At 38.2% G+C, this 27,468-nt stretch overlaps 1 protein-coding gene and 1 long non-coding RNA gene across 2 annotated transcripts in view; one reads left to right on the forward strand and one right to left on the reverse strand.

Moving 5' to 3' along the window:
- The window catches only part of nhsl1a (NHS-like 1a), a 50,591-nt gene extending 49,055 nt beyond the window's left edge, over positions 1-1,536 (reverse strand). The window contains exon 1 of the mRNA XM_083543568.1: positions 963-1,536. Coding sequence (XP_083399694.1) covers positions 963-1,293 — 331 coding nt within the window. The 5' untranslated portion in view covers positions 1,294-1,536. The remainder of the gene's footprint in view (positions 1-962) is intronic.
- The window catches only part of LOC310727394, a 766,835-nt gene that overhangs the window by 219,647 nt on the left and 519,720 nt on the right, over positions 1-27,468 (forward strand). The window lies entirely within an intron of this gene.

Raw genomic sequence — 27,468 nt, forward strand, 5'->3', positions numbered from 1 at the left:
AAAAATTATAATAATTTAAAAGATGTTTTGCATATAAAGCTTTTCACTATGTATGGAGATGTTTATGATGCTTTGTATTTTTGTCTGACATGCTGTATTAATAAAAAAAAAACTTGACTCAGGTGTTTTATTCATCTACCCATTATTCCAATCACCTATGCATCTATTTATCATCCCAACCATCCATCATAAACAGCCAACTGTGTTTGTCTTCTTTCTTTATTTTCTTAATTTTTGCAAGACTATAAGATAAATCATCAATGAACTTGAATATCATTTCTAAGCCTTTTTCCAGAGTAATTTGACAAAGACAAACAGAAACATCACTAAAATCCAAACATTCCACTACAAATACCATAACAAACCATCAGCTGTTCACCATTAAAACCTAAACATAAAAGACATTAATATCAAACCAAAGAAAGCATTGAAAAAAAAACTTGGAATCTGGATGCTTAATAATGTCCTAAAGGGACAACATGTAATCTCCAATTTGCCTTAAGTGTTCTATTGTTTCTTAATAGGATCAACTAGACATAACATGCCACCAATAGAAGCAACAAATTACAAATGTCAATTCCTATCCATTAAAACCATTACCGAATGGTTTCCATTCAGTGTATCCATCAGAAAATCTATTTTTACTAAACATGAAATCTGGAATGCTTAGGTCCTAATGACCCTTACTGGTTTCCAGTAGATACCAACATGTGATCTATGGTTCCCAAATGTGTTTTATTGTTCCTTAAAGGTAACCAATATGCATAATACACAGGAATCACTGAAACCAATACAGTTCCAATTAAAAACTACAAAACTATTACACTATTATATAAAAATTTTCGATTGTTTATTATTATTGTTATTATTATTTTACTTGTTACTCCTTTCTATTGCATACACAAATCCTGCAGAATAAACCCCAATCTCAATGCGCACGATCTCAAAAGCGAATTACTTACAGATTCGTATCTTCTTATGGTCGAGTTTGAGCACTGTGTGCTGTAAAGTGTCCAGTCTCCTCTGCAGCGCTGCGCTCCTGTGAATCACTGAAGCCGCTTCACTCTGGATCTCCAAGAAGATGCTGCACGCATGCCGGGACACATCCGCGAGCTGCTGCAGGATGTTCTTCAGAGTTGTACAGCTTACATTGTTCAAAGATGTCCCCAACTGCTTGCCAAACACACTGCAGCTCTCTAACTCCGAGTGAGAATGTCCTGCACCAGATGCCACTGGTCCTGGTTTCAACCTGCAAAAGTTCTGAGGCTCTACACTGCGTTTATGGAAAGGCATATCTCTTAAAATGTTTAGGGGGGGAAAAAGCACCTGAAATACAAAGATGATCGCCTTAAAGTTCAATCAAGGTTGCCTGGAGTAAACAGTGAGGTCCCGCCACGTTATTCATAGGATGAGAGTTCTCCATGCTGTGAAGAGTTTGGAGTAAAACTCACTCCTGAAATCTGGTGTAATGAACTCTGAGTAAAAGCAGACACGGAACTTTGAGACTTCATGGATCTGGAGCGCGCATGGTAATGCATGGACACAAAAGATATAAATAGTTAATAGTAAAATGGGTTTTTGGGAACAGAGCTCTATTTGTTATAAATAAAATGTCCAGACACACACACACACACACACACACACACACACACACACACACACACACACACACACACACACACACAAAAACAGACCCTAGAAAATAAAAATAAACATTTGTTATAAACTTGAAATGACCTTACTAGATGTTAAAAAGGTGCCCCTAAGAATCTGTAAAAATTTTGAGAAAACCTGCTTAAGTATTGTAGAATGTTTATATGGTTTACCCAATGCAGATATACCAAGACATACACTTTTTTTTATTTCCATTATGAATAAGCTATAAAAAAAAATATATATTATTATTATTATTTTTACGTTACAATGTAATTATTACAAATTGCATTACAAATGTAATTATCACAAATTTAACTTTGTGTGAAAGATGACAAGTATATAAATGAATGTCCCACTTTTTAGCTATTTTATTTAATTATTTCACATTTTAAAGATATAGTACATGCAGTCTTGCTCATTGAGAAAACTGACTGCAAAGTATCTTTAATAACATGGTAATTTGGGACAGCTTGACTGAGTTAGAAATAAGTGCAAATATTTTAATATATTAGTCTGTTACTTTGGACTATCTTACACAAATGGATTATAGATGTGTGCAACGTAATGTAGGCCTATTAGTTATGGCAATATTATTCACTTTCTATAAAATCAGTTAATGGATAACTTCCTTGTTTGATGCTGCATGATTTAGTAATAAAAGTTTTGTAAAAAAAAAAAAAAAAAAAAAGGTTATTTTTATTTATTAGTTTAGAATTAAACTGATACCTGATTTCAACTTATTACTGCTGCATATTTCTAGGAGATTTACATAAGTCTGTTGTATAAACAGTTCCAAAAGTTGCTTTTAGATGATTACCCTATAGTAACTACAAGTTCCCCATTCGGGAACTCGAGCTGCGTCGCAATGCTTTGGTAACGCCTCACCTTGTCCACGCTTTGAACCACGTGTAAAATCTGGCCAATATGCAAGTCGTGACATCATCGGCGGGCGATGTCGCGACAACCAGGAGCTACAAAATGGCTGCACAGTGGTAGCGACATTAGCTTCTGCTTGTTCAGGTAAGCGCTTTGTGTGTGAGATTCTGTTAAGGCATGGCTAACAAACAAAAATATCGTCTGTTTATTCATCCTTGCCCCCGATTTATTATGGGGAAGGAGATGAATGACCGTTGCGTTGTTTGTTTGGGAGTGGAGCATGCTCAATCGGCTCTCGAGGGAGTTGATTCTTCGCATTGTAGCCACATGGCTATGCGCACGCTTCGCACCTCTTTGAGGAGAGCGTTCTCCCTCACGGCTCCAGTCCTGCTCTTGCCGAGGCTAAGTGGCGCCGGCGGTCGTAGGGCTCGCAGGCGTCCGATGAGTCCTCTCTGGCCTCCCCTGCTGGGTCGAGCGTCTGATCTCTAGGGGAAGCACGCCCGGTAGCTGCTTCTTCTTCCGGTGCGAGCAGTGCGGTGCTCCACATCTCTTCCTCCCAGGAGGATGAGATGTTGGATGCTAGCTAGGACTCCTCACAGCCTATGCTGTACGAGGAGCTCCTTAAGGTTGTGACGTGGGCTGTGTCCAAGCTCAAGCTAGCTTGGCCCGGTCGAAAAGCGGAAGCAGCGTGCACCAAGTAAGCTGGATGCGTGCTTCCTGCGCCCCATGTGACAGCCTCAGCTCCGGGGCCTACCTTTCTTCCCAGACCTGCACACCAAGGTGTCTAGGTCCTAGGAGACTCCGTATGCGGTGCATACTTTTTCCCAACCTTGCTGTACGCGAATGTAGTTGGGACTAAGGAGTGCGGCTACGGGGCGATGCCGCGTGTAAAAGAGATGCTAGCAAGCTAGCTCTCCCCTAGCATAGCATCATTGCTCAAGGCCTGGTGATCCCTACTAAGCCGTTGCGGACCACTACTCCCTTAGTGAGGAAGGCTTACGCGGCAGCAGGTCAGGCTGCGGGTTGCCTCCACAAAATGGGTGTGTTGCAGGCATACCAGGCTGACTTGCTGAATTCCGGAGTAAGAACGGGAGCTTTGAGGATGGATTGGACTGTAGTTGATGTCAACAGTCTCCTACACTGACTCAGGAATACATTTCGCTTTTGATCATCATCACTGTACCCCGCAACATTGTATACCTGCCACAAATGGACATTCCGTGTAACCCAGATGAGGATGGGTTCCCTCTTGAGTCTGGTTCCTCTCAAGGTTTCATCCTTATGCCATCTCGGGGAGTTTTTCCTTGCCACAGTCGCCACCGGCTTGCTCATCAGGGACAAACTTACTCATAAAGAACATATTCATTTTTAATCACCGCATTATCTGTGTAAAGCTGCTTTGAGACAATGTTCATTGTTAAAAGCGCTATACAAATAAAAATGAATTGAATTGAATTAAACTTGCTGCGGGAGTTGGACAAGGGACTTAGATCTGAGGCTATTAAGGATATTAAGAAGTTGTGTCGCACGGCCCGACTTAACTTATTTGTGACACATCTGTGTCTAAGTCTAAGAAGCATTCAGCAGCGTTCCAGCGGTACACTCTTCCCAGCGGTACCTCCCTCGCCGCTCCCATGGGGCTGCTCGGCAGCAGCCTCAGCCTGGCCCGTACAGGCACTGCAAAGCCCAAAAAGAGAGTGGTTCTAAAACACTTCCTCCTAGACCTGAGAGGCTACCTATGTTGGTTGATACGGACAACACAGCGGTGGTCTTGTATATCAACCACCAGGGCGGTCTCCGGTCTCAACAGATCCTCCTGTGGTTCTAGGGGAAGCTCCTCTCACTGAAAGCAGTTTATATCCCAGGACGGTTGAATATCAGGAGACTTCGCACTGTCCCCTTTGGTTCTCTCTCTCTCACCCAGCCCCATTAGGGCTGGATGCTATGGTTCTCTATGCCTCCCCCCCGATCGCGCTGCTCTCTGGAGTTCTGGAGAGAGTTTGCCAGGAAAGGAGCTAATGCATGAGTTTTAAATGTTGGTGAAAAGAATTACTCTGACTGTAAATACATAATGGTCAGGATATATATACAGCCACAGGCAAGAAGTTATGCCTAAACTAGGCTTAGTTCAGCATTATTAAATTCTTAGGATAACTTTAATTACTTATCCTGGAGATATTTATGGTACGGTTGAAATCCGAGCTCTATTGCTGGCAACTCAAAATTTCCCACTTCAAACCATGTAAACTATATCTTCATGGAGCTTGCCTTGGACAAGGGCAACAATGTTATGATTGAACAGGTTTGGCTCTTCTAGTGTAGGGAAAATATTATGGTACCACATCCACTATATCCTACACAATAGTGTGCCTGGTAACAGTTTAGGGCAAAACCACATATGGCTTAAAAACTCTGGTGTCCCAATGTTTTTGTTCATATAGTGCATCTTGTATGTAGCTCTGGATACCCCACCACATGAATAGGCTAACAAAATGGTAGATTCCTTACAATATAAACAATACATACAAGGAGGATTGCAGTGGGTTAGAATTGTCTTAAGAGTCCCAGGGGTTTGGCTGGTGTTTTCATTTAAGATGGCCTACATGGCTAATGCAATTAAGCTAGAATCAGTAAAACATATTGTTGCAATTTATTTTAAATTTGGTTTATTGTAAGACTAACTGATGTCTACAGTTTTTGTAGCACTGCAAAATGAAATAGATGTAATAAAGCAACATTTTGGCAGCTATTTGCCCCAAATCAACACAACTATACATGTATTTATTGTTTTTGATTTCTTATTCATGAGCACAGGTGAAAAATACGTGAGTAATTTTACTTTGCTTTCATGCATTATACTACACCTAATACAGAGTTATGTATATTGTATAGGCACAGTTTGGCATAGCCTTTACAATTTGGTGTAAATGTGAACAGAACGATCATAGGAATCATGCCAGTTGGTTATCTCCAGTGATCTTCTCATGCAACTCAATGTAGTAAATGCTATAGATACTGTAAGCATGTGCACATACATTAGCTAAGCAGTAGGCACCAGTGCAGTCACCTTTTCCTCACTGGTCTTCTGATTAACTTAAGACAGAGCAAAACTATGGACCATGAACTGAAGAAAATCTTGCAGCATACAACAGAGCTGACATATGAGTTTGCTCATTGCTGATACTTACTGTTTTACTGTACTGTATTTGTGATGAAGCAAACGTGACAGCAGACATGAATGCAATATTGACATTTACTGACAATAGTGATATATTTGCATTTACATGCAGTTATTTGGTAATCACTTTGATCACTTTTACCCATAGGCATAATGCAATCCTGGCATGGGAGGAATAAAAAATTAAATAATGCATAAAGCTATTAAATCTAGCAAAAGCCAGCAAAGAAATAAGTTTGTATATGAATTAAAACAGGTGTATGTGAATATTATCTCAATATTGTTTTTTTTTTATAAAAAAAACAAACAAAAAGAAATCCAATATTTTTTTTAAAAAAATTTACTGTATCAGGATTTTCATGTGTCAATTCTGTTGCTAACTGCTGCCATTTAGCCATCTGAAATTGCTCTAAATGTGCCTTCTATGCACTGCATGTACTGTACCTAACTTGTAATTTTTCATACAGGCCTGAAGATAATGTGGACAACTGATAATCTTTAAAAAATTCAGTTTAGTTCAGAGTTTGTAAAAAAGATACATATTACAACATACTGTACTCATAAAACATTCACAGAACCAACAGATGGTGCTAGAGACCTTTGGAAAACCTATAAAGCATTTCACATTAGTATTCTCCATGTCTGAGAACAACAGCTCACAGGACTTGTCTAAAATGTATTGGTACGGTATAAGAAAATAACAATCATTATAATAATTATAATAATAATTAAGAACAATAGCATGCTTCACAAAAATGTGGCACATTAAAATAAATCATATTAAATGTTTATTTTGTGCAACTTTATCATTTCCATTGATTACTTTTCCAAGGTAAATGTTACAACTGAAGTATCTTAAGTTTTAACATTTAAAATAAAACAACATCAACAAAGAAAAGAACTAAGATAAGTTTTGAAGATTTCCTTATACTGACTGAAGGTATAATGGCATAATAGATTTATGATCATGACATTTTTAAGGCCAATTTGTAGGCAAGCAAAATCTCAATTTTACTTTTAAACTTTTCCCTTTTCCATAAATACCCTTAGTACATTTTCTTCATACTTATAAAATGTCTTATTTCACACTACTAAAAGCATGTGTGATTTTCTAAAACTTTTCCAAAATAGAGGGTGTGGTGACACAGTGGGTAGTGTTACCACCACACTGCTCCAGGGCCTGTGGTTGGATCCTGAGCTCAGGTTACTGTGAGATGTTTTTGCTTCTCTATTGTTTATAGATTTTCTCCAGATTCTCCATCATGCCAGTATTTGGTTTGACTACATATATGGTATGAATAAGGAGGAGTATATGTTCCTGAGAACATAAGGCTTTAGATTAAGCAAATATTAATGAATCAGGAACTTTATACTGTGTTCAACACATTTGCAAAAAATAATGAACATGAACAACTTTTAATAGGCCATAGGATATCATTCACATAATTCTTTTACTCTGTCCATAATACATTAAAGCCACACCTATCTGGATAGAAATGTTTCATCGTAAACTAAAATGATCGTTTAGAGTAACATTGTTTTTATTTGCAGGGATCTTCATTTTAATAGGGTTATGTAAAGATTAATTATCTCCCATAAATATCCCTTAAAGTAAAACAGAGCCACCATTTATCCCTTTAATCTGTCAATTTGTTAATCTGCTCTTAATTAATTCTAATCTGCTCTTAATTAATTCTTGTTTGATGGGAGGACATAGTCAATAAATACATTTTAAGAATGCAAGATGCTTACAAACAAGTTGTTGCTTAAATTACTAACTAACAGCAGTACAATGATTAACCAGATGAGGGCGCTCAAGCACCATAAAAAAAAACACACGCTTTAAGAGTCACTACAATGCATTTCTCAGATGAAATTGAAAGTACTCACGTGCATATCCCTCATTTTAAGAGAAAGTTTCAAGTTTAAGCCTTTTATAACACTAAAAACAACGCCTACATCAGCTTTGACAGTTGTCAGTCAATTTACTATAACGATTATGAATAAAGATGAAATGCATTATTAATAAGGACATGGTTAATCTTAGTCTATTTTTGTGATCATTGTTACAAATAAATGAAATCATAAATATATACAGTACCTGTCAAAAGTTTTAAAACATTTAGTATTTTTATTGTTTTTTAAAGACCTGCATGTTCCTTTTGTTTATATGCAACAAACTAATTAACAGACAAATTGGACAGTGAATGAATGGGAAACAAATGGACATTTTTGGCTCTAAAAGTAAAATGTATTTAAGAACAGGAGAGATGTTACCAGACTCAGACACACAGTCAAATGTGGAGGTGGTTAATTAATGATGTTTGTTTTGAATACTTATGTTGGAGACTTATTCCAGGAGAAAGAAACACAGAACCAACATGACTTCCATTCTTTATCATACAAGCCATCTTTACCATATAAGACAATTGCCCAAAGCATACATCCAAACTTAGTAAGCATTTTTTAGAAAGCAAGCACTTGGCTGAAGTGTTATCTATCATGGAATGGCCTGCCCAGTCACTGGACTGCTGGACAACAAGGTCAGAAAGAAATATGTCTGGATGCCAAGGGTGTGTAAAGCTGTTATTCATCTTAAGGGAGGATTCTACCGATTAAAATAAAGTTTAACATCTGAAAATTGTATATTTGTTTGGTCAAAGTAAATCTTCATAACATTAAAATACCTGGGCTGTTGCATATAATCAAAATAAACATGCATGTCTCTCAAAAGACCAGATGTTTCCAAAATTTTGAACTACAGCAGCAGGGTAATCTGTTCTAGTCTATTTACTATTTAGGGTTGGGTTGTTTTTTCTTTGTTGTAATAAAGATGTAAAATCTATGATGTAGATGCATAGATGTAAAATCTATGATGTTTACAGACTTAAATTATTATTTTAAGATTAGTGACTCATATCAATCAGTTTAAGAATCATTGCAATTACTAAATTCAAGCCTCAAGGGTGTGTGCATGGTTGCAGGATTGGGACAAGATCCCAACACCTTCATGACAAAAACCTGCTGCTGCCTAAAGTGTTTCACCTGAGTGTTCTCAGCTTTGCCCTTCACACAGGTGTTAGACTCATTAGAGTTTGGAAAGCTTGCTCCAGCCTTCAGGGAAGAACATTTTGAAAGTGGGTAATGGGAGTTTTGGGAAAACCCAGAGCTTGAAATGCACTTCAGCTATTTGTAATAAGTGCCAATAACAAAATTTTTAAAAGCTAAAAATGGCACTCAGCAAACCTTAAAATGACTTTATGCAATCTACATTCAAGCTGCTACAATGGTTTAGTTCTCTATGACAGTGGTAACACAATTTGGTCATAAGTAGAGTAGGCTATATGTATAGTACTGTGAAATTATGCCGGAAGCTGGTACACACTGTAGTACGCCACGGCTAGCGATTGTGGTCGTAAAGTCGAATGGTCGTAAGCTGCATATATAGATTTTAGAGCTTTTTCAGTGTGAAACTGTATTGTTGTTGTTGATGTTGTTTTGGTGGTGGTGGTTCAAAGAAGGGTAATGACTGACCAATATATCAGTGACTACTCATCCATAGGGGCTGGTAGGGAAGAAAGCACCTTACACTATATAAGTCATTCAACGAAGTCCTTGTGTATTTAAAAATACCAATAATTTTTTTGTCACCAACCATTTTTTTATTTTTATTTGACAGATATTTAAGTTGATATTTTATTGATTAGCTTGATCTTAGTGGTCAGTGCCTAATTTAACAGTATAGAGTTTTTATTGTAGCACCTAATGGTCAAAAAAGTGCAGACTATGATGTACAGAACCATTAGCGAACGGTTCAGAGAAAGTGGGGAAGTGACCAGTTTCAATAGGACCAGGTTTCTTTATTGGATTTCTGCACTTTTGCACACATGCACACACAGACACACATTTCTCTGTATTACTCCATCACTCCTCTTATCCTTTCCCCCCACTCACTGCAAAAAAAAAGAAAACACTGATTAGATACATTCCCAACAGGTGTGCGATTCTTACCACTTGTCTTCCGCGGCCTTGCCCTCCATTCACAAACTGGCTGCCACCGATATGAGTGAGGACCACCCATTTGATGGCCAGTTCTCTATGGTGATGTACCGGCTTTTCTGCACTGACAACTTACGGCTGATGAACAGCACCAGGTGCTCCACCACCTGGGACAACATGGCCCCCAGTCCTCCGTCCAACACATCTGTCTGCAAGACAAAGGGGGAGAGAAAAGTCAGCAGAATGTAAAAGTGCTCCACAACAGAGTGGAGCTTTCACACGAGACAAAAACTTCTGGCATGACTCCATCTAATGGACCTGATCTGGTGATCCCTTTTTAGTGAGATCAGTCAACGGGGTGGATAATCAGGGACAAACCATCGATAATAGCCAGCCCCAGGAATCATCTCACCTTCTTTTTGGTCTTGGGTTTTGGGGAGGTGTCATCTTATCAATTTGTGGATGCACCTGCTTATGACCCAAGTGGAATTTCAGATGCCATACTTCCACCCACCCAATTGCACACTTCTTTGGGTTTGCTGTAAGTCTTGCCCGTCTAAAGGTTCTCAGTACCGAACTGAGGTGTTGCATACGCATTATGGAGTCAGGGAATTCGATCCATGAGGCATTGAAACATCGCTGGGGCCTGAAACAAGCAAAACGGAAGTGTTACGAACTGTGTAAACCGAATGGAGTGGAAAAAGCTGGGTTTTTTTTTAGACATTGAAGTCAAGGGGTCTGCCAATATCCCTTGGTTAAATCCAGTGTTGAATAAAAAACGTGCCACATCTAGCCGATCGAGGAGCTCATGTGTGGGGTGAGGCATTAGATATGCGTCAAATTTAGACACTACATTGACTTTTACGATAGTCCACACAGAATCAGATCGACCCGTTGCTCTTGTGCACCAAGACCACTGGGCTGCTCCAATCACTGTGAAATTCCTCTATTACCTTATAACAAGCATAGCCTTAAGTTCATCCCATACCATATTTTTTTGTGTTTGGGTAGTCAGTTTGGGGGACTGCGCACCACTATACCTGGAGGCATCTTAATATAGTGATCTATGAGGTTTGTTTGTCCAATTTGGCCTTCGGTCTCAGCTCCTCCCTCTTGGGAACAACCTTTACTAGAGACACAGGCACCACCTTCCTCCATGGTTTCAGGAGGTTGAGGTGATACACCTGGAGTGCATTGTCCCTATCTGTGCATCTAACCTCATAGTTGACATCTCCAACTTGCTATGTAACCTCAAAGTGTCTTTGCCACTTTGACAAATAGTTTAGAGCTCTATGTGGGTAGTAATATGTGGACCTGTGAAAATTCCTGCAGGTGTGCGACTCATTATACAGCTGGGATTGCCATTCTCAGTGTGGCTTGCAGGCATGATAATAACTAGAAAAGGGAAAACCCGTGGAGGCTTGCGGGTACTCTGGTACTGCGAATAATGTTCGATGTTTGAGCCATTTATCCCAGTTCCGTGCATCTCCGTGCATGAACGTCCGAATCATATTTTTGAGGATTTGTGTAAATTGCTCCACTAAGTCATCGGTCTGAGGATAATTGATGCTAGTATGGATCAATTTAATCCCCAATAATCTGTTAAATTCATGTAGTGTACGTGACATGAAAGCCGTACCTTGATCAGTCGGGATTTTTTTTGGGATTCAAACAAGGGGAGATAACAGGGAAGTGCAAAGTGGCACTGCTTTTGGGTATCATGTTGCGTAGTGCACCAAAACTAATACAAAGCGATGCCCTCATGCAGTCTGCTCTAATGGCCCGACGAGGTCCATTCCAATTCTCTTAAAGGGGACCTCGATTAGGGGTAATGGGCACAAAGAAGCTTTTGGGATGGCTAGCGGGTTCAACAGCTGACATTCGCTACATGCTGCATAACATCTACACACATCGCCACAAATGCCCAGCCAATAAAACTGCCCATTTGTGGCGGGCCAATAAAACTGGGCAAAAATTGGCGGGCCAATTCGTTCCCAGAATTAGTGGATTGGTAAGGCTGGGACTAACCGCCATCTAGACGCTGGGGTTTTCTCTCTGTGCAGTGTATGGCCACTAGTGGGTATTCGTGGATATCCCTGTGCACACACTTTAACTTCACCTGGCATGCAGTATTCAAAGCCTCACACCAAACTAGGATTTGGTGGATGTTGGTCTGGCCACAGCCCGTACCCACCCACGCCTGGTGTGTACCCTCTTGGATATTTACCGGTCTGCGGTTCGCTCCAGCTCGATTGGTGGGCAGTCTGTTATACCTTGGGGATTTGGACCAACACCCCTAACTCCATTACGCCCTGCAATTGCAGAAGACCGGCCCAGGCTTTCCCCCGCGCAGGGACACCTTCCGGTCCTATGCCTGGCGTGGATCAGCTCCTGGAACTGCTGTTCCTGCTTAGCATGCACCTGAATGAAGTCTGGTGTTGGGTCTGCTGGAGCTTCTGAGTGCTTTTACCAGCTCACCCAGCAGCAAAAACTCCATGTAGGTGTACCCTTCTTTCCTTTACGGGTTTCGGCACCAGTGTAGTTGAGTGAACGGTTGAGGGGAAGAAGAAAGGTTAGATTTCTGTACATGCATGCACACACGTCTCTTTGTTTCGATCTCTCCAGCATCCTTCACTCACTCCTTTTATCGTTTTTCCATACTAAATGCAGAAAAAAACACTGATTAGATACATTCCCAACAGTTGTGCAATTGAGCTTGTCTCCCCTGTCTTCACCCTCCATTCCAAACCTGCTGCCACAGATTTATTGCAAAGTTTGGGAGAGGGAGCAGAGTATTATATAGTGGATAATGACCACACAACATAAATGCATGCACACCATGGTAAAAAAGAAGCATTTTGGGATGACAAAAGATCTTTTTGTGAGTTGTTTCTGAGACGTAGCTGGGCTGAATAATTGCCTGTACCACACCTATGTGTAACAGTGTAAGGACAGAAAGCCTCACCTGCTGAAGCAACACAATTGAGCAAAAAAACATTTAAACAGTACATTTTTTCTGCACAATTGTATATGATGTCGACTGACAGATGTATATTATAGGGTTACTCTAAAAATGGACTGCAATATCCACTTGACTTCATTTGGTTTGTGGTTGATATAAGGTTTAACTTGAAAAAAATATTCAGGTCTCTATAATTCCATAATTCCACTCTCCAAAACACACCTGGGTTGCTGTTGTTTAATATCTCTCATAGTATGTGGCAATAATCAGAGGAGCATTGATAGGTTCTCTCTTGGCTGTTCAGCAATCCACTGCTTCCAGCCATGCACCTGTACCCCTCCTTTCTCAACCACTCCAGCGCTGTCGGCATGAAGCTTGGCATTTCTCATTAAAAACCCATACAATCTGACAGCAGCATTTTTAAAATCGAGGCTTTAACAAAGAACGTGTCGAGCCAATTGTTTGGGCTTGTAGATAACATCTCGTCTCGATAAAAAAACAAAAACAAAATTGTTTCTTTATCATATTCCTAGCGAAGTCAGGTCTATGAGTTATAATGAGTAGAGCTATTTTTATTATTTGCAGGCTTGAAAATGAAACTTCAGCGAAGGCAATGTGTGTTGGACATAAGGAAGAAAATGTCAGTCTGACTTTGGAATGACAGTGTGCCAAAGGCAAGTTGTGTTATTTGGCCCACAGACAGCCAACATGACCCCAGAATCAACATTCAAAAACCACTTTTTCACGCACATTGGCATAGGATTCGCAATATTTCTGCAGGCTTCATTTTTCTTGCATTTAGTCTATTTTTGGCAAAGCTTGGCAACACTTCGAGCTGCTTTGAGTCATAAGTAAGTCTTTTCTCCTTAGTGCTGAATTTAATGATGCTTGAATGTGCACCTTCTTACATGCGTAGCCCCTGTCACTGGAAAACTTTTTGAGAGGCAAGTTAACAGACCGTGAAAGGGCGGCACAGATGGTAACATCCTAGGTGGTAATTATCCAGCACCACCATGGAAAGGAAAAAAAAGTGAGAGAGGGGAAAAAGTGAAGGTAAAAACACAAAACAGGTGTTGCCATCAGGTCAGCGTCAGATGTGTCTCGCAAATCAAATCAAACCAAACCAACAGGGTTCAGAGACAAGGACTGATGGTGCAGGTCATATCGCTCAATAAGAGGGTGATTTTTAGCTCCAGTGATTTTGATGTCTCATAGGAGTTGCTTTGTAAATAGAGATCACGCTGTATGTTAAATCCTAATCTTAGGCATGTCTTCTTGTTGCTTTTTCTGCAATTGGTTTTATTCAGTGTGTATGTTTTACGAATTAGCCATCTTTGATGAGCTTGTGATTCACCTCATAGCAAGGCTGTAATTAGCCAAAGTGTCTCAGTATGGGACAGACGTCTCTAATAGGAGTGTTTATGCAACATTAGGCAAGCGGAGGCTGTTCTGAAGAGCTTAAACGTTTATTCTGGTGCTGATCTATTAAAATTGAAGGTGACAGCTTATTTAAATCATGTTTGATTTTTTTTCTCTTCCTTTGAGTTGGGGAGAGAGGGTAAGGGGTGTTTTATACTCTTTCAGGTGATAACCCCTGCTGCATATAAGCCTCCATGCAAAAATATGTTAATATTTCCCATATTAAAATCTTTGTCTGGTTGTCATTCTCACATGGGGCACATCAAAGCCATATGACCCGATTTTGCACCTGCTGTTTAATTAAATTTACAAGACAGACACACTCTCCACTCCTGGTGATATACAAATCAGTTTTTATTACCCAGGTCCTGTGATTTACAAGGCAATTGACTGCTGGGTGGAGGTGGCACATGCCAGAGTTGTCCAGCCGAATAAAAAAACGCTACATAAACTCACAAGTTGGTTTCTTGAGGGCAGGCTAAAACAAAAACAAAAAAAACACCTGCTTGTTCAAGCAATGATGCCTAATGCACAGTGCTATTGAAAGAGGTTTTTTAGTACGAAAAGATTCCAATTAAAAAAATATTGGGTAAATTCTCGAACATTGCAAATTAATGTTCTCCAAGTCAGATTACATGAAGTAAATACTGTAACGATAAGCCTACATTTTAGGAAATTACTTCATTCAGTTTCAGTAATCAGTCAATGGGATGCAGGCTTGTGCAGAAAATATGGAAACAAATAATAACAAACTTGTTTCAACATGAGCTTAAGGTAATAAGTAATTAAGTCTTTCAGTCCATTTGTCTTTGCCATTACCACTAGCATGTTTGTAATTTTTCTGTAAGTTTAGCATGATCCTAAAACCCCAATTCCAAAAAACATTGGGAAACGTAAAAACAGAATTAAACAATTTAGATTAGCAAAACTCATATTTATTTTTTTCACAATAAAATAGAAATAGGTCCAGTCAAAGTCCTGATCTAAGCCTGACTGAAATGCTTTTGCAGATTCACAAGAGAGCCATGCATAAACAAATGCCTGCAAACCTCTGCAAATAAACTGAAGCAATGTTATAAAGAAGAGTAAACCGAAATTTATTCAGTCTAAAAAAATATTACAGGAACCGATTACTTAAGGTTTTTTGCTGCTAAAAGTGGTTCTACAAGCTACTGAATCATAAGGTATACTTCATACACGGCCTCTCCATTTTGAATTCATTTCTGTAAAAAAATATTACCAACATGATGTAATATATCATATGTTGTTGTTTAACTGAGGTTGTATTTGACTAATTCTAAAACCTGCTAAGGACCAGATGATTTTTATAATGCCCTGATACATAAATCCACAGAATTCAAACAGGGAGTTCTTTTTTTTTTTCACATGAACATATGTACAAGTGTATGTACAAACAAAATACTTTCTATTAAAAAAAATAAAAATAAACAGATCAAATGTATAATAATGCATGCGGTTGTAGATATTAATGAATTATTCTTATTTAATATCCAGGTAATTTCTCAAGAAAAAAACATGGTCATATAGAAGAGTAACAATAATGGAATAAACATATGCTACCAGGCAAAATATTGAAAGTGTTTTAAATGTACAAATATTTTCTTGTTAGCTAATGCAATCCTACATTCACATATGCAGCGATAAAAGTCACCAGTCACTCTTTTATGAAGTTGCCACTTCCATGATTCTATTTAAATATTGAATCATGCAACTAGCATGCCACAGATAAGAAGACCGATGCTGTGTGCTCTCTGTCTTGACTTATTTTGGTCGTCACTGCACCAATTCGCATTTGCACCAATAAAATCAACTTTGTCATGTCGCTGATCACGTCCACATTTAGACACCAATAGTCACTGCTGCTAGTGTCTCCAGAGGTTTTTCAATAAAAATGTTGAAAATGCTTAACATGCATGTATTTTAAGAGGTAAAGTGAAAAAAAAAAAAGAAATAAATAGCCAGTTTACTATGTGAAATTGTATATCTTGAATCATATGGGTCAATGTGTGAAATCAGAATGTAAATTATGTTGCCTTCATTCCTTTTTTTTTAATTATTTAACACTAAAAGTAGAAAAGGAGAAATTGGCTTTTAATTGTTTTTAAGCACAATGAATAGAATCGTACTTATTAATAACATTTCTATAATTGTTACTTGTGTGTAGTTATCAAAATGCCAAATATACCAATTCCAAATATGATCAATGCTCTAAAGTGCACAATAAATCCAATCTAATAATCCCAACCTGGAAGTAAATTGCATTGGGGGTCTTTTCATAGAAAAAAATGTCTAACCTGGAGCCATTTGCACCAATGAAAAAATTATATTATGATGAAAACAGCAGATTCAGAAATAGCAGACAATCTAGTAGAGCATTGGGTGGGCAGAGGTGGGACAGGACAGGGCAGGGTTGTTCTTGAAGGAAAGACTTTGTTTGCAGCAAAACATTGTATGTTTAAGATGATATATGTGCAGCTCCCATTTACTGTCACTCTCTTATTGCTTTTGAAAAGCACATAGTAATTCATATTCACTACTTGGAGTGGAGCCACCATGTCCAATGAAGCCACTGATGAATTATGCGCTGATGGTTGATCGTTGATTTTACATCCAGGTTGTTCAAGTGTGCCACAAAACCAAATAACTCAAATAAATAAGTAAATAAATAAGATAGTAAGAAATTTTTAATAAGGCATTTAAATATATATATGTATATATATATATATATATATATATATATATATATATATATATATATATATATATATATATATATATATATATATATATATATATATATATATTTGAGCAAAAAACCAAACATTTTAAACACGGTTTCCATGAGGAAAACATTATTGGCTTCCATTTTCAAAACAAAAAACAAATAAATGCAACATACCCAGACCCATTCCATTTTAAATAAAAGAGACTAAACCACTCTTTTGCTCTGTTTAATCATACATGAACCTTCTCAAGCTAAAAATCAGATGCCAGCGTCTTGGTGTTGAGCATTGATTTGCAATTGCATGCGTTTCAGAAGCACGGCCCTGCTTGCAGTGGAGCGAGCTTCTCAGGCGATCCATAATAGATGATGAAATTTGGCAAGCAGTCGAGCCTTATGGCCCATTCTTCCTCCTGCAGCTGCTTGTTTTCCCACAACTCATCTGTGCTGACCAAGTTGTGTGTGCATGTGTGTCTGTGTGTGTGTTCATGCCTGCGTCCGTATGTCACTGGCTTTGCCCACGAGCACTACACCAGCAACTTTCCATATTTCAATATGTCAGACGTGATGGAAGATTCTAACTTGCAGAGGGTCCCTGCTTTTAGAATTCTAGCAGGGGCGAGAGGGTTGCTTTGTGAGGTGATGCAGTTTGCTCCAGGTGTTTGGACCACATAAGTGAAATGAGTCATTAATGCCAGAACACATCCCAAACTGCTTGTAGTTCTCTGCTGCTTTGCTTTGCAGGGTTCTGGGTTCTGTGGTGCTTGTGTCTGTCATGCCTAATACAACTCTCACTGCCACTATCACTACCACTACAACTACCAATACCATTACTACTACATCTACTATTACTACTACTACTACCACCACCACTTCTACTACTACCCATATGTAAATCTGAAATATGGCAAAATTTGCAATGCAAATATATTGCATACTGTTCATGTTTGGATTTCATAGATATAGATATACAATTTAGATACTTGTACATATATGCCACATATATTTCAAAATATTAAAAAAATTAATTACTGTAAAGTGCATGCGCAAAATTTACATTCGCGCTTTACGGCAGCAAATCAGGAATACTGTATGTAATTTGATCAGGTTGGTTTCGGATCTATTAAACTCATGTTGTAAAAGTGTAATTTGGATTAACCATAGTTATCTAATAGCATCGTATCTTATTTGAGTTGTTTGCTTCTATTCAAAAAAGATCTTGCATAATTTAATTCCCCTGCATTTACATTTATGCATTTGGCAGATTTACATCCAACAGCAGAGATGCTTAAGGAGTGTATCAATGTTGAATTGTCTTATAAGCAAATTCTACAATAACTAGTTTCACATAGTAACTATTTCCATATCTCAACATCAGGTATCTCATATAAAACTTTCTTTCGGCTTCTCCCATTAGGGGTCGTCACAGCGAACCATCCGCATGTTTGATTTGGCACGTTTTTACGCTGGATGCCCTTCCTAACGCAACCCTCCCCAACTTATCCGGGCTTGGGACCGGCACTAAGAGTGTCGGACACACATCCTAACCACAAGACCACCAGGGATCCTCATATATTATGTTGTATTTTAATATATCAAGAATGGTGTTACACAAAAACTTAAAAATATGTATCCTACAAATGTTTAGAAACATTCGATAGTTAGTTAAAAAAACAAAAAAACTATTTCCATATATGTTCACATGTTAACTGTTATTATATATATATATAAAAAACACTACTATCACTACAACGCAAAAATCTTTTTAAATAATATAAAAAGTAATAATAATCATAATAATAACAATCATAATTATATTATTATTATTAGTAGTAGTAGTATAATAATGATAATAATAATAATATTAATAATAATAATAATAATAATAATAATAATAATAATGATAATAATAATTGCAATAATAATCCCGATCTTTTTTATACACAACATACATGCAAAAAGGGACAAAACCCTGAAAATATAATATAAAAAGGCAAAGTACAAAATGGCTTTATTCTAACAAAAGGCATTTAATATTATAGCATTTTGGAATACTTATTGGACAGCAGGAGCCATTTAGAATTGTTTTTACCCATGTCCTCTGAACGAAACAGATTTTGCCAGGTTTAACGTCTCATAATGAAGCTGACTGTGTTTGTTTTAAGCTAAATAGTAGGTTGGCTCTGTACATTAAGAAGGCAGTGAGTTGCTGATGAGCAGATGTTTTTTCCACACAGCAAGGGGGAAAGAAGGAGGAGGAGAAAGTAGTCTTCCACATCCCCTTCAGGTGGACCAGGTGTCTTCAGCACCGCACTGTGTCACTCCCAAAACTTGGCGCTGCACTACGAAACAGGTCCACCTCATTGTTCCACTCCCCTAGGGGTGGACACAAATTAACACACATCCGGCATGCGATGCAAGAGAAAAGGGGGAAACAAAATAAATGCCCAGAAAAGCGTTGCCCGGAGTGTGGACGTGGGGCAGGAGAGAAAGATTCTGCTGAATAGAAATGAGAGTGGGAGTCAGAGAAAGCCAGAGAGGCACACAGGAGAGCTCCATTTGTTAAGGTGCAGGTGCAGAGATTGAGTGAATGCCAGGTTGCGCTCCACGTTTTTTGGTTCCATATTAACACTGTCAGCTTTTTTTTTTTGTCTTCACTATTCTCTCTCTCTATCTCTCTCTTTCCTTCTCTCTCATAATACACCCATTATTTCATCATTTGTTAAACTTGTTCAAAGCTCATTCCATTGTCTTAAAGTTTCAGTTAAACAGTGATTTAACTCTCTCCACTTCTCATAGGCAAAATTGCTTTTTATTTCCCCCCACACAAATATACCCAAACATGCATTCTTTAAAAAAATTAACCAACTAAAATGCATCAAATCCTGAGCAATCCAGGAAGGCATCGTGCAGAGACAAAATGTTATTTTAGAAAACACAACCTCAGGGGGATGATGCGATCAGTAATTAGAACAATTTAATTGTTTCATACTTTAAAAGAATGGATTTTATATAAACATCTCAAGAAACATGGAATTCTTAAGTGAATTTTTTTTTTTTTTCTTCCTTCTTTGTTGCTCATGAATAACATTGTGTACAAGGGGGTGTGAAGCAGGTTATGCATGTGGAGAGTGTAATTACATGTAGCATGGTAACTGGTAATAGTTTTATTTTCTTTCCATTATGAAATTAACTGCTCTTCACAGCTTAATGAATTAAAGGAGCTCAATCAGGACCAGGTGCTTAGATAGTTAGAACATGAATCTATTAATCTATGAATAAGTAAAATTAGAAATTTTTGCAGCATACATTTCTATACTCAATAATGACTTCCAGATTCCTCACAAGAAAAAACATGACTCTTTAACACTCTTGAGGATCATGAACCCTTACCATAATGCAATTAAGTTTTTTTCTGCAGTTTTGAAATCATTGTTAATCAATATAATCCTGACAAACTACTGAACCTGAATGTTTTAAATGAGCCATGACAGTTGTACATCACTAGGTACTGATTTAATACATGGTGTGAGACTCCATTTGAATACCCACCATGCCCAACAAACTGGAGATTCAGAAAAGTGTGATGCGGGACAAGGAGAAAAAAAAATCTTCTTCTTATATCTTACCCTGTTCCCAAAATAAGTAGCATTTATAGTGTAATCCTGTTTATATATATATATATATATATATATATATATATATATATATATATATATATATATATATATATATATATATATATATATATATTCATACACTGGCGATCAAAATTAGAGAACAATTTCTAAACAATTGAACAATTCTGAAATAATGTCATCTTCACTGCTCAACACTTGAAGGAGATTTTGTCCTGTCTATACCATGCTACCAGAACACCTTTTCCACAAAATAACTAAGGCATTTAAAAAAAAAAAAAAATATTTTGCAGAAAACACACTGACAAACACAAAATTAGAGAACAACAATGACTGTAGCATGGAAAAAGATTACAAAAAATTTTTTTCTAAAGGTTACAACAGTCAGCAATTAGTAGGAAGTGTACAGGCCTCTGCTCTGAATGACTTCAGCACATCTGCGGCCACAGGACAGCACTAGTCTCTCACACTGCTCTGGTGTGATTTTGGTCCACTCTTCTTCCAGTCTCCTCCATAGTTTGGTGACTGTAGTGGGTTTCTTGGCCATAACTTTGCCACAGGATTTTCCAGAGGTTCTCTATTGGGTTGAGATCACGACTCTGGGCAGGCCATGTCATTATTTCAATGTTTTCAGTTTCAAGGAACTGCTTTACCCATTTTGCTGTGTGACATGGAGCGTTGTCCTGCAAGAACACTGCAGGCTGATTGGGTGATGAACGCAGGGAAGGAACCATATGTTGTTGAAGGTTCTGATAAACATTTGCATTCACTCTGCCATGTAGCTGTATAAGAGGCCCAACTCCTGCTGCAGAAAACATGCCCCAAACCATGACACTTCCTCCTCCACTTTTCACTGACTTCTTTACACACTTTGGGTTCAGTCTTTCTCCAGTTTGTCGCCGAACATAATGTTAGTCTAGTCTTTTGATTCTTTCTGCTAATGAGAGGTTTGGTCACTGCAAAATGGGCTTTCAGTCCAAATGCTCTTAAACGTCGAGACACTGTATGACGAGACAGATCCCTACCCTGTTCAGCGCTGAACTGGTGAGCAATTCCAGCTGCAGTGTGGAAACGATTGCCCATTGAGATCCTCCGCAGTATCCTGTCCTCTCTTGTATTTGTCTTCCCTGGACGACCAGCCTTCTTGGTGGACCTGAATGAGTTTGTGATGTTGTAAAGATTCAATATTCTTGAAATCACAGATTTGGAACGACCAATTTGTCTTGCTATGGCTGATAGGGTCATCCCTTTGGCCTTTATCTGGACAACCTGCTGCCGGAGGCTTTCAGTCACTTTAGAACGGCCCACCATCTTGCAGAGTCAGTAAAACTGAAAGTTAGGCTGCCAGTTAAATAGGGGTTGACAGATAATCAAGGAAATTAGCACCAAGTGCCAGATTAACACCAATAACTGGGAGGTATCTGAAAGTGTTCTCTATTTTAATCAGTGTGTTTTCTGCAAAATAATTTTTTTTTAAATGCCTTAGTTAATTTGTAGAAAAGGTGTTCTGGTAGCATGGTATAGACAGGACAAAAACTCCTTCAACTGTTGAGCAGTGAAGATGACATTTTTTCAGAATTGTTAATATATGCACACACACTGGGGCAAAAAAGTGTTAGGTCAGCCACGAATTGTGCAAGTTCTCCCACTTTCATCATAAGTACATTTCAACTATGAGAGACAAAATGACAGAAAGAAATCCAGAAAATCACATTGTCTGATTTTTTAAGAATTTATTCTAAAATAAGTATTTGGTCAATAACAAAAGTTCATCTCAATACTTTGTTATATACCCTTTGTTGGCAATGACAGAGATCAAACGTTTTCTGTAAGTCTCCACAAGGTTTTTACACACTGTTGCTGGTCGTTTGGCCCTTTCCTCCATGCAGATCTTCTCTAGAGCAGTGATGTTTACAACACAGATTTTCAACTCCCTCCAAAGATTTTCTATGGGGTTGAGATCTGGAGACTGGCTAGGCCACTCCAGGATATTGAAATGCTTCTTACGAAGCCACTCCTTTGTTGCCCGGGCAGTGTGTTTGGGATCATTGTCATGCTTAAAGACCCAGCCACGTTTCATCTTCAATGCCCTTGCTGATGGAAGGAGGTTTTCACTCAAAATCTCACGATACACGGCCCCTCTTATTCTTTCCTTTACATGGATCAGTCGTCCTGGTCCCTTTGCAGAAAAACAGTCCCAAAGCATGATGTTTCCGCCCCCATGCATCACAGTTGGTATGGTGTTCTTTGGATGCAGCTCAGCATTCTTTCTCCTCCAAACACAACAAGTTGAGTTTTCACCAAGAAGTTTTATTTTAGATTCATCTGACCATATAACATTCTCCCAATCCTCTTCTGGATCATCCAAATGCTCTCTAACAAACTTCAGACGGGCCCAGACATGTACTGGCTTAAGCAGGGGGACACGTCTGGCACTGCAGGATTTGAGTCCCTGGTGGCGTAGTGTGTTACTGATGGTAGCTTTTGTTACTTTGGTCCCAGCTCTCTGCAGGTCATTCACTAGGTCCCCCCCATGTGGTTCTGGGATTTTTGCTCACCGTTACCGTTTTGACCCCACGGGGTGAGATCTTGCATGGAGCCCCAGATCGAGGGAGATTATCAATGGTCTTGTATGTCTTCCATTTTCTAGTAATTGCTCCCACAGTTGATTTCTTCACACCAGCTGCTTACCTATTGCAGATTCAGTCTTTCCAGCCTGATGCAGGTCTACAATTTTGTTTTGTTTATACTGATAACGAGTTCAAACAGAAACCATTAATACCGGTAACAAGTGGAGGACAGAGGAGCCTCTTCATATATATATAATATTCATTCATTAATTTTCTCCTGCTTATCCGTAATTCGGGTCGCTGGGGCAGCAGTCTAAGCAGGCCCCCGCCTTCGACTGCTGCCCAATCCTCACAGCACTGTCCCTTACGGTCCCTCCTGCAGGTGGTGAGCCCACGGGAAGGCGGCCCCACGTCACTCCGACGTCACAGACCTTGATATTTCCCTCGTAAGGGACCCCCGGAGCATAGAGGGTTAAGGGCCTTGCTCAAATAGCAAGGCAAATAGCAATATAAATATAAATATATATATATATATATATATATATATATATATATATATATATATATATATATATATATATATATATATATATATATATATATATATATATATATATATATATATATATATATATATATATATATATATATATATATATATATATATACATATTATGTAGGTGGCACAGTAAAAAAATAAATATAAAAATAAATAAATAAATATATATATATATATATATATATATATATATATATATATATATATATATATATATATATATATATATATATATATATATATATATACAGTGAGGAAAATAAGTATTTGAACACCCTGCTATTTTGCAAGTTCTCCCACTTAGAAATCATGGAGGGGTCTGAAATTGTCATCGCAGGTGCATGTCCACTGTGAGAGACATAATCTAAAAAAAAAATCCAGTAATTCCAATATATGATTTTTAAACTATTTATTTGTATGATACAGCTGCAAATAAGTATTTGAACACCTGTCTTTCAGCTAGAATTCTGACCCTCAAAGACCTGTTAGTCTGCCTTTAAAATGTCCACCTCCACTACATTTATTATCCTAAATTAGATGCACCTGTTTGAGGTCGTTAGCTGCATAAAGACACCTGTCCACCCCATACAATCAGTAAGAATCCAACTACTAACATGGCCAAGATCAAAGAGCTGTCCAAAGACACTAGAGACAAAATTGTACACCTCCACAAGGCTGGAAAGGGCTACGGGGAAATTGCCAAGCAGCTTGGTGAAAAAAGGTCCACTGCTGGAGCAATCATTAGAAAATGGAAGAAGCTAAACATGACTCTCAATCTTTCTCGGACTGGGGCTCCATGCAAGATCTCACCTCGTGGGGTCTCAATGATCCTAAGGAAGGTGAGAAATCAGCCCAAAACTACACAGGAGGAGCTGGTCAATGACCTGAAAAGAGCTGGGACCACCGTTTCCAAGGTTACTGTTGGTAATACACTAAGATGTCATGGTTTGAACTCATGCATGGCACGGAAGGTTCCCCTGCTTAAACCAGCACATGTCCAGGCACGTCTTAAGTTTGCCAATGACCATTTGGATGATCCAGAGGAGTCATGGGAGAAAATCATGTGGTCAGATGAGACCAAAGTAGAACTTTTGGGTAAAAATTCCACTAAACGTGTTTGGAGGAAGAAGAATGATGACTACCATCCCAAGAACACCATCCCTACTGTGAAGCATGGGGGTGGTAGCATCATGCTTTGGGGGTGTTTTTCTGCACATGGGACAGCGCGACTGCACTGTATTAAGGAGAGTATGACCAGGGCCATGTATTGCGAGATTTTGGGGAACAACCTCCTTCCCTCAGTTAGAGCATTGAAGATGGGTCGAGGCTGGGTCTTCCAACATGACAATGACCCGAAGCACACAGCCAGGATAACCAAGGAGTGGCTCTGTAAGAAGCATATCAAGGTTCTGGCATGGCCTAGCCAGTCTCCAGACCTAAACCCAATAGAGAATCTTTGGAGGGAGCTCAAACTCCATGTTTCTCAGCGACAGGCCAGAAACCTGACTGATCAAGAGAAAATCTGTGTGGAGGAGTGGGCCAAAATCCCTCCTGCAGTGTGTGCAAACCTGGTGAAAAACTACAGGAAACGTTTGACCTCTGTAATTGCAAACAAAGGCTCCTGTACCAAATATTAACATTGACTTTCTCAGGTGTTCAAATACTTATTTGCAGCTGTATCATACAAATAAATAGTTAAAAAATCATACATTGTGATTTCTGGATTTTTTTTTTAGATTATGTCTCTCACAGTGGACATGCACCTACGATGACAATTTCAGACCCCTTCATGATTTCTAAGTGGGAGAACTTGCAGAATAGCAGGGTGTTCAAATACTTATTTTCCTCACTGTATGTGTGTGTGTATATATATATATATATATATATATATGTGTGTGTGTGTATATATATCTAAAAAACGTGTGGCATTACAGAGAGAGAGAGAGAGAGAGAGAGAGAGAGAGAGAGAGGCATTTCGCATATGGAGGGTGAATACCATTTTTACTAAAGCAAGCTCCAAACCTCTACACTACAACCGCAACTGTGCCACCTACATAATCTGGAACACTTCGGAAACAATATTTTCTAATAACATGACAAAAACATAAAAATGTAAATAAAATACAACCTACTCATCAGAGATGCATACTCAATGCTCCTCAGCTCCTATGCCTGTGGCTCGTAGACACTGGTCTGGAATGGCGAACAAACCCTTTCCCTTTTCTGAGATAAGCTAACTAGCTTCTGGGTCGGCCGACCTTACCTCACGATGTCTAGCTTTTCTTGAAAATGTATTTTTAAGTATGTCCGAGACCAAATCAATTTCTCTTCCTCCGTCAGCCATTGTGGGCGTAAAAAAGTGTAACTCAGATGCATTATTGTGTGCAGAGCACTACAGGCATGTTTTGCTAGTCAAACATGGCTGTAACAGTTTCCCTCTGACCAACCAGAAAACGGAAAAATGCTGACGGTATTCTGGGCTAGCTAGCTGGCCCTGTGGGGTGAATTTTAAATCTGATTGGTTAAAGAAACAGATCCAACACTAATAGAGACTATGGTAAAAAGTCCACCAGTACTGACTTTAAAGGCCCTGAGCAGATTAGATTGATATGGCAGCACATAAAGGGTGAAATCTGATTGGACAAAAAATCTAACATCCACATACATATACTGGAAGCAGTGCAGCCAAGAGAAACGCTACAAAATGAAGAGAATAAACTGTTGGGAATAAATTAATAAAATTTTATGAAACCAATTTTGGTGGTAAATGTAGGTCAGTGCTTCTGATAGAGTTCGGGCCATCAGAGAAGGCTTTGCTGGCCCTGACGGCCTACCACTGAATCTCCTACATGACAGTCAGTGGCCATCCACATGGATTACACTGGATCACTTCCTTTAAATTTGAGAATACATTAGTCACAGTAAAGGGGGCTGATTCTTGAAATTATTTAGTTGGCCTTATTCAGACAAACGTCAGGCCAAAAAAGTATTCCAGCCATTATTTCCTTTATTTGACTGTACTAGTGGTGACCTGCTGGTTCTTCTACACACTGTAATAAAAATAGGATTAACAGAAATGAGAAATGAACATAGCTCCATTCCTTTACAAGAGTAGCAAAAATTAAAAGAGGAATAAAAGACACCATTGTTGTTTAACTTCTAATGCTTTTGAGGAGTACAAAAAAATTAACCATTGTCCCATTTAGAACATGAGATGTAATATTTTTTTGTGTTTTGGGTGAAAACATAAACCAAAAATGATGCACAATAAATATAAGGAAAACCTTTATTTTGTTAGTAAAGGCAACATGCTTTTGATGAATTAAATAATTTAAATTCTATTTTGACATCGTAACACAGTTCAAAGTGCTCTACATATACTTATTTTTAGTGCTTTTTATTAATTAATTAATTTATTTATTTATTTATTTATTGCTTGTTTGTTTATTCATCTATTTATTCTATTTATTATTTTTTGTTATTGTTTTTATAATGATTTTATACAAAAATAATCAATTAAAAAATGGGTAATTTTTTTTAAAGATTTCTCTTTAAATAATATAAGGTAATTTCAATAAAGATTTTTTTTTTATCTAACCAGTGGTTATAAAATATGGCATTTATTTGCCATTATGAATATAAATTGTTATTATCTGTTTATTAAAACAACGATCAGGTCAAAACCACAATCTAAAGCATTTTTAGCCAATTTTTATCAAAGGCAAGGTATCGCCTAATTGTAATGATTACTATCTGGCCATATTGCATATTATCAGAGAGAGTAAATGCTACACAGCTCTTCTGAGACATGTGAAATCTGTCTCCTTAAACTGCAGAGACAAAGTGTGGCAGGGCACATTTGGAGAAT

Source organism: Silurus aristotelis (assembly GCF_946808225.1).
Source record: "Silurus aristotelis genome assembly, chromosome: 6".
In the NCBI taxonomy this organism is placed as follows: Eukaryota; Metazoa; Chordata; class Actinopteri; order Siluriformes; family Siluridae; genus Silurus; species Silurus aristotelis.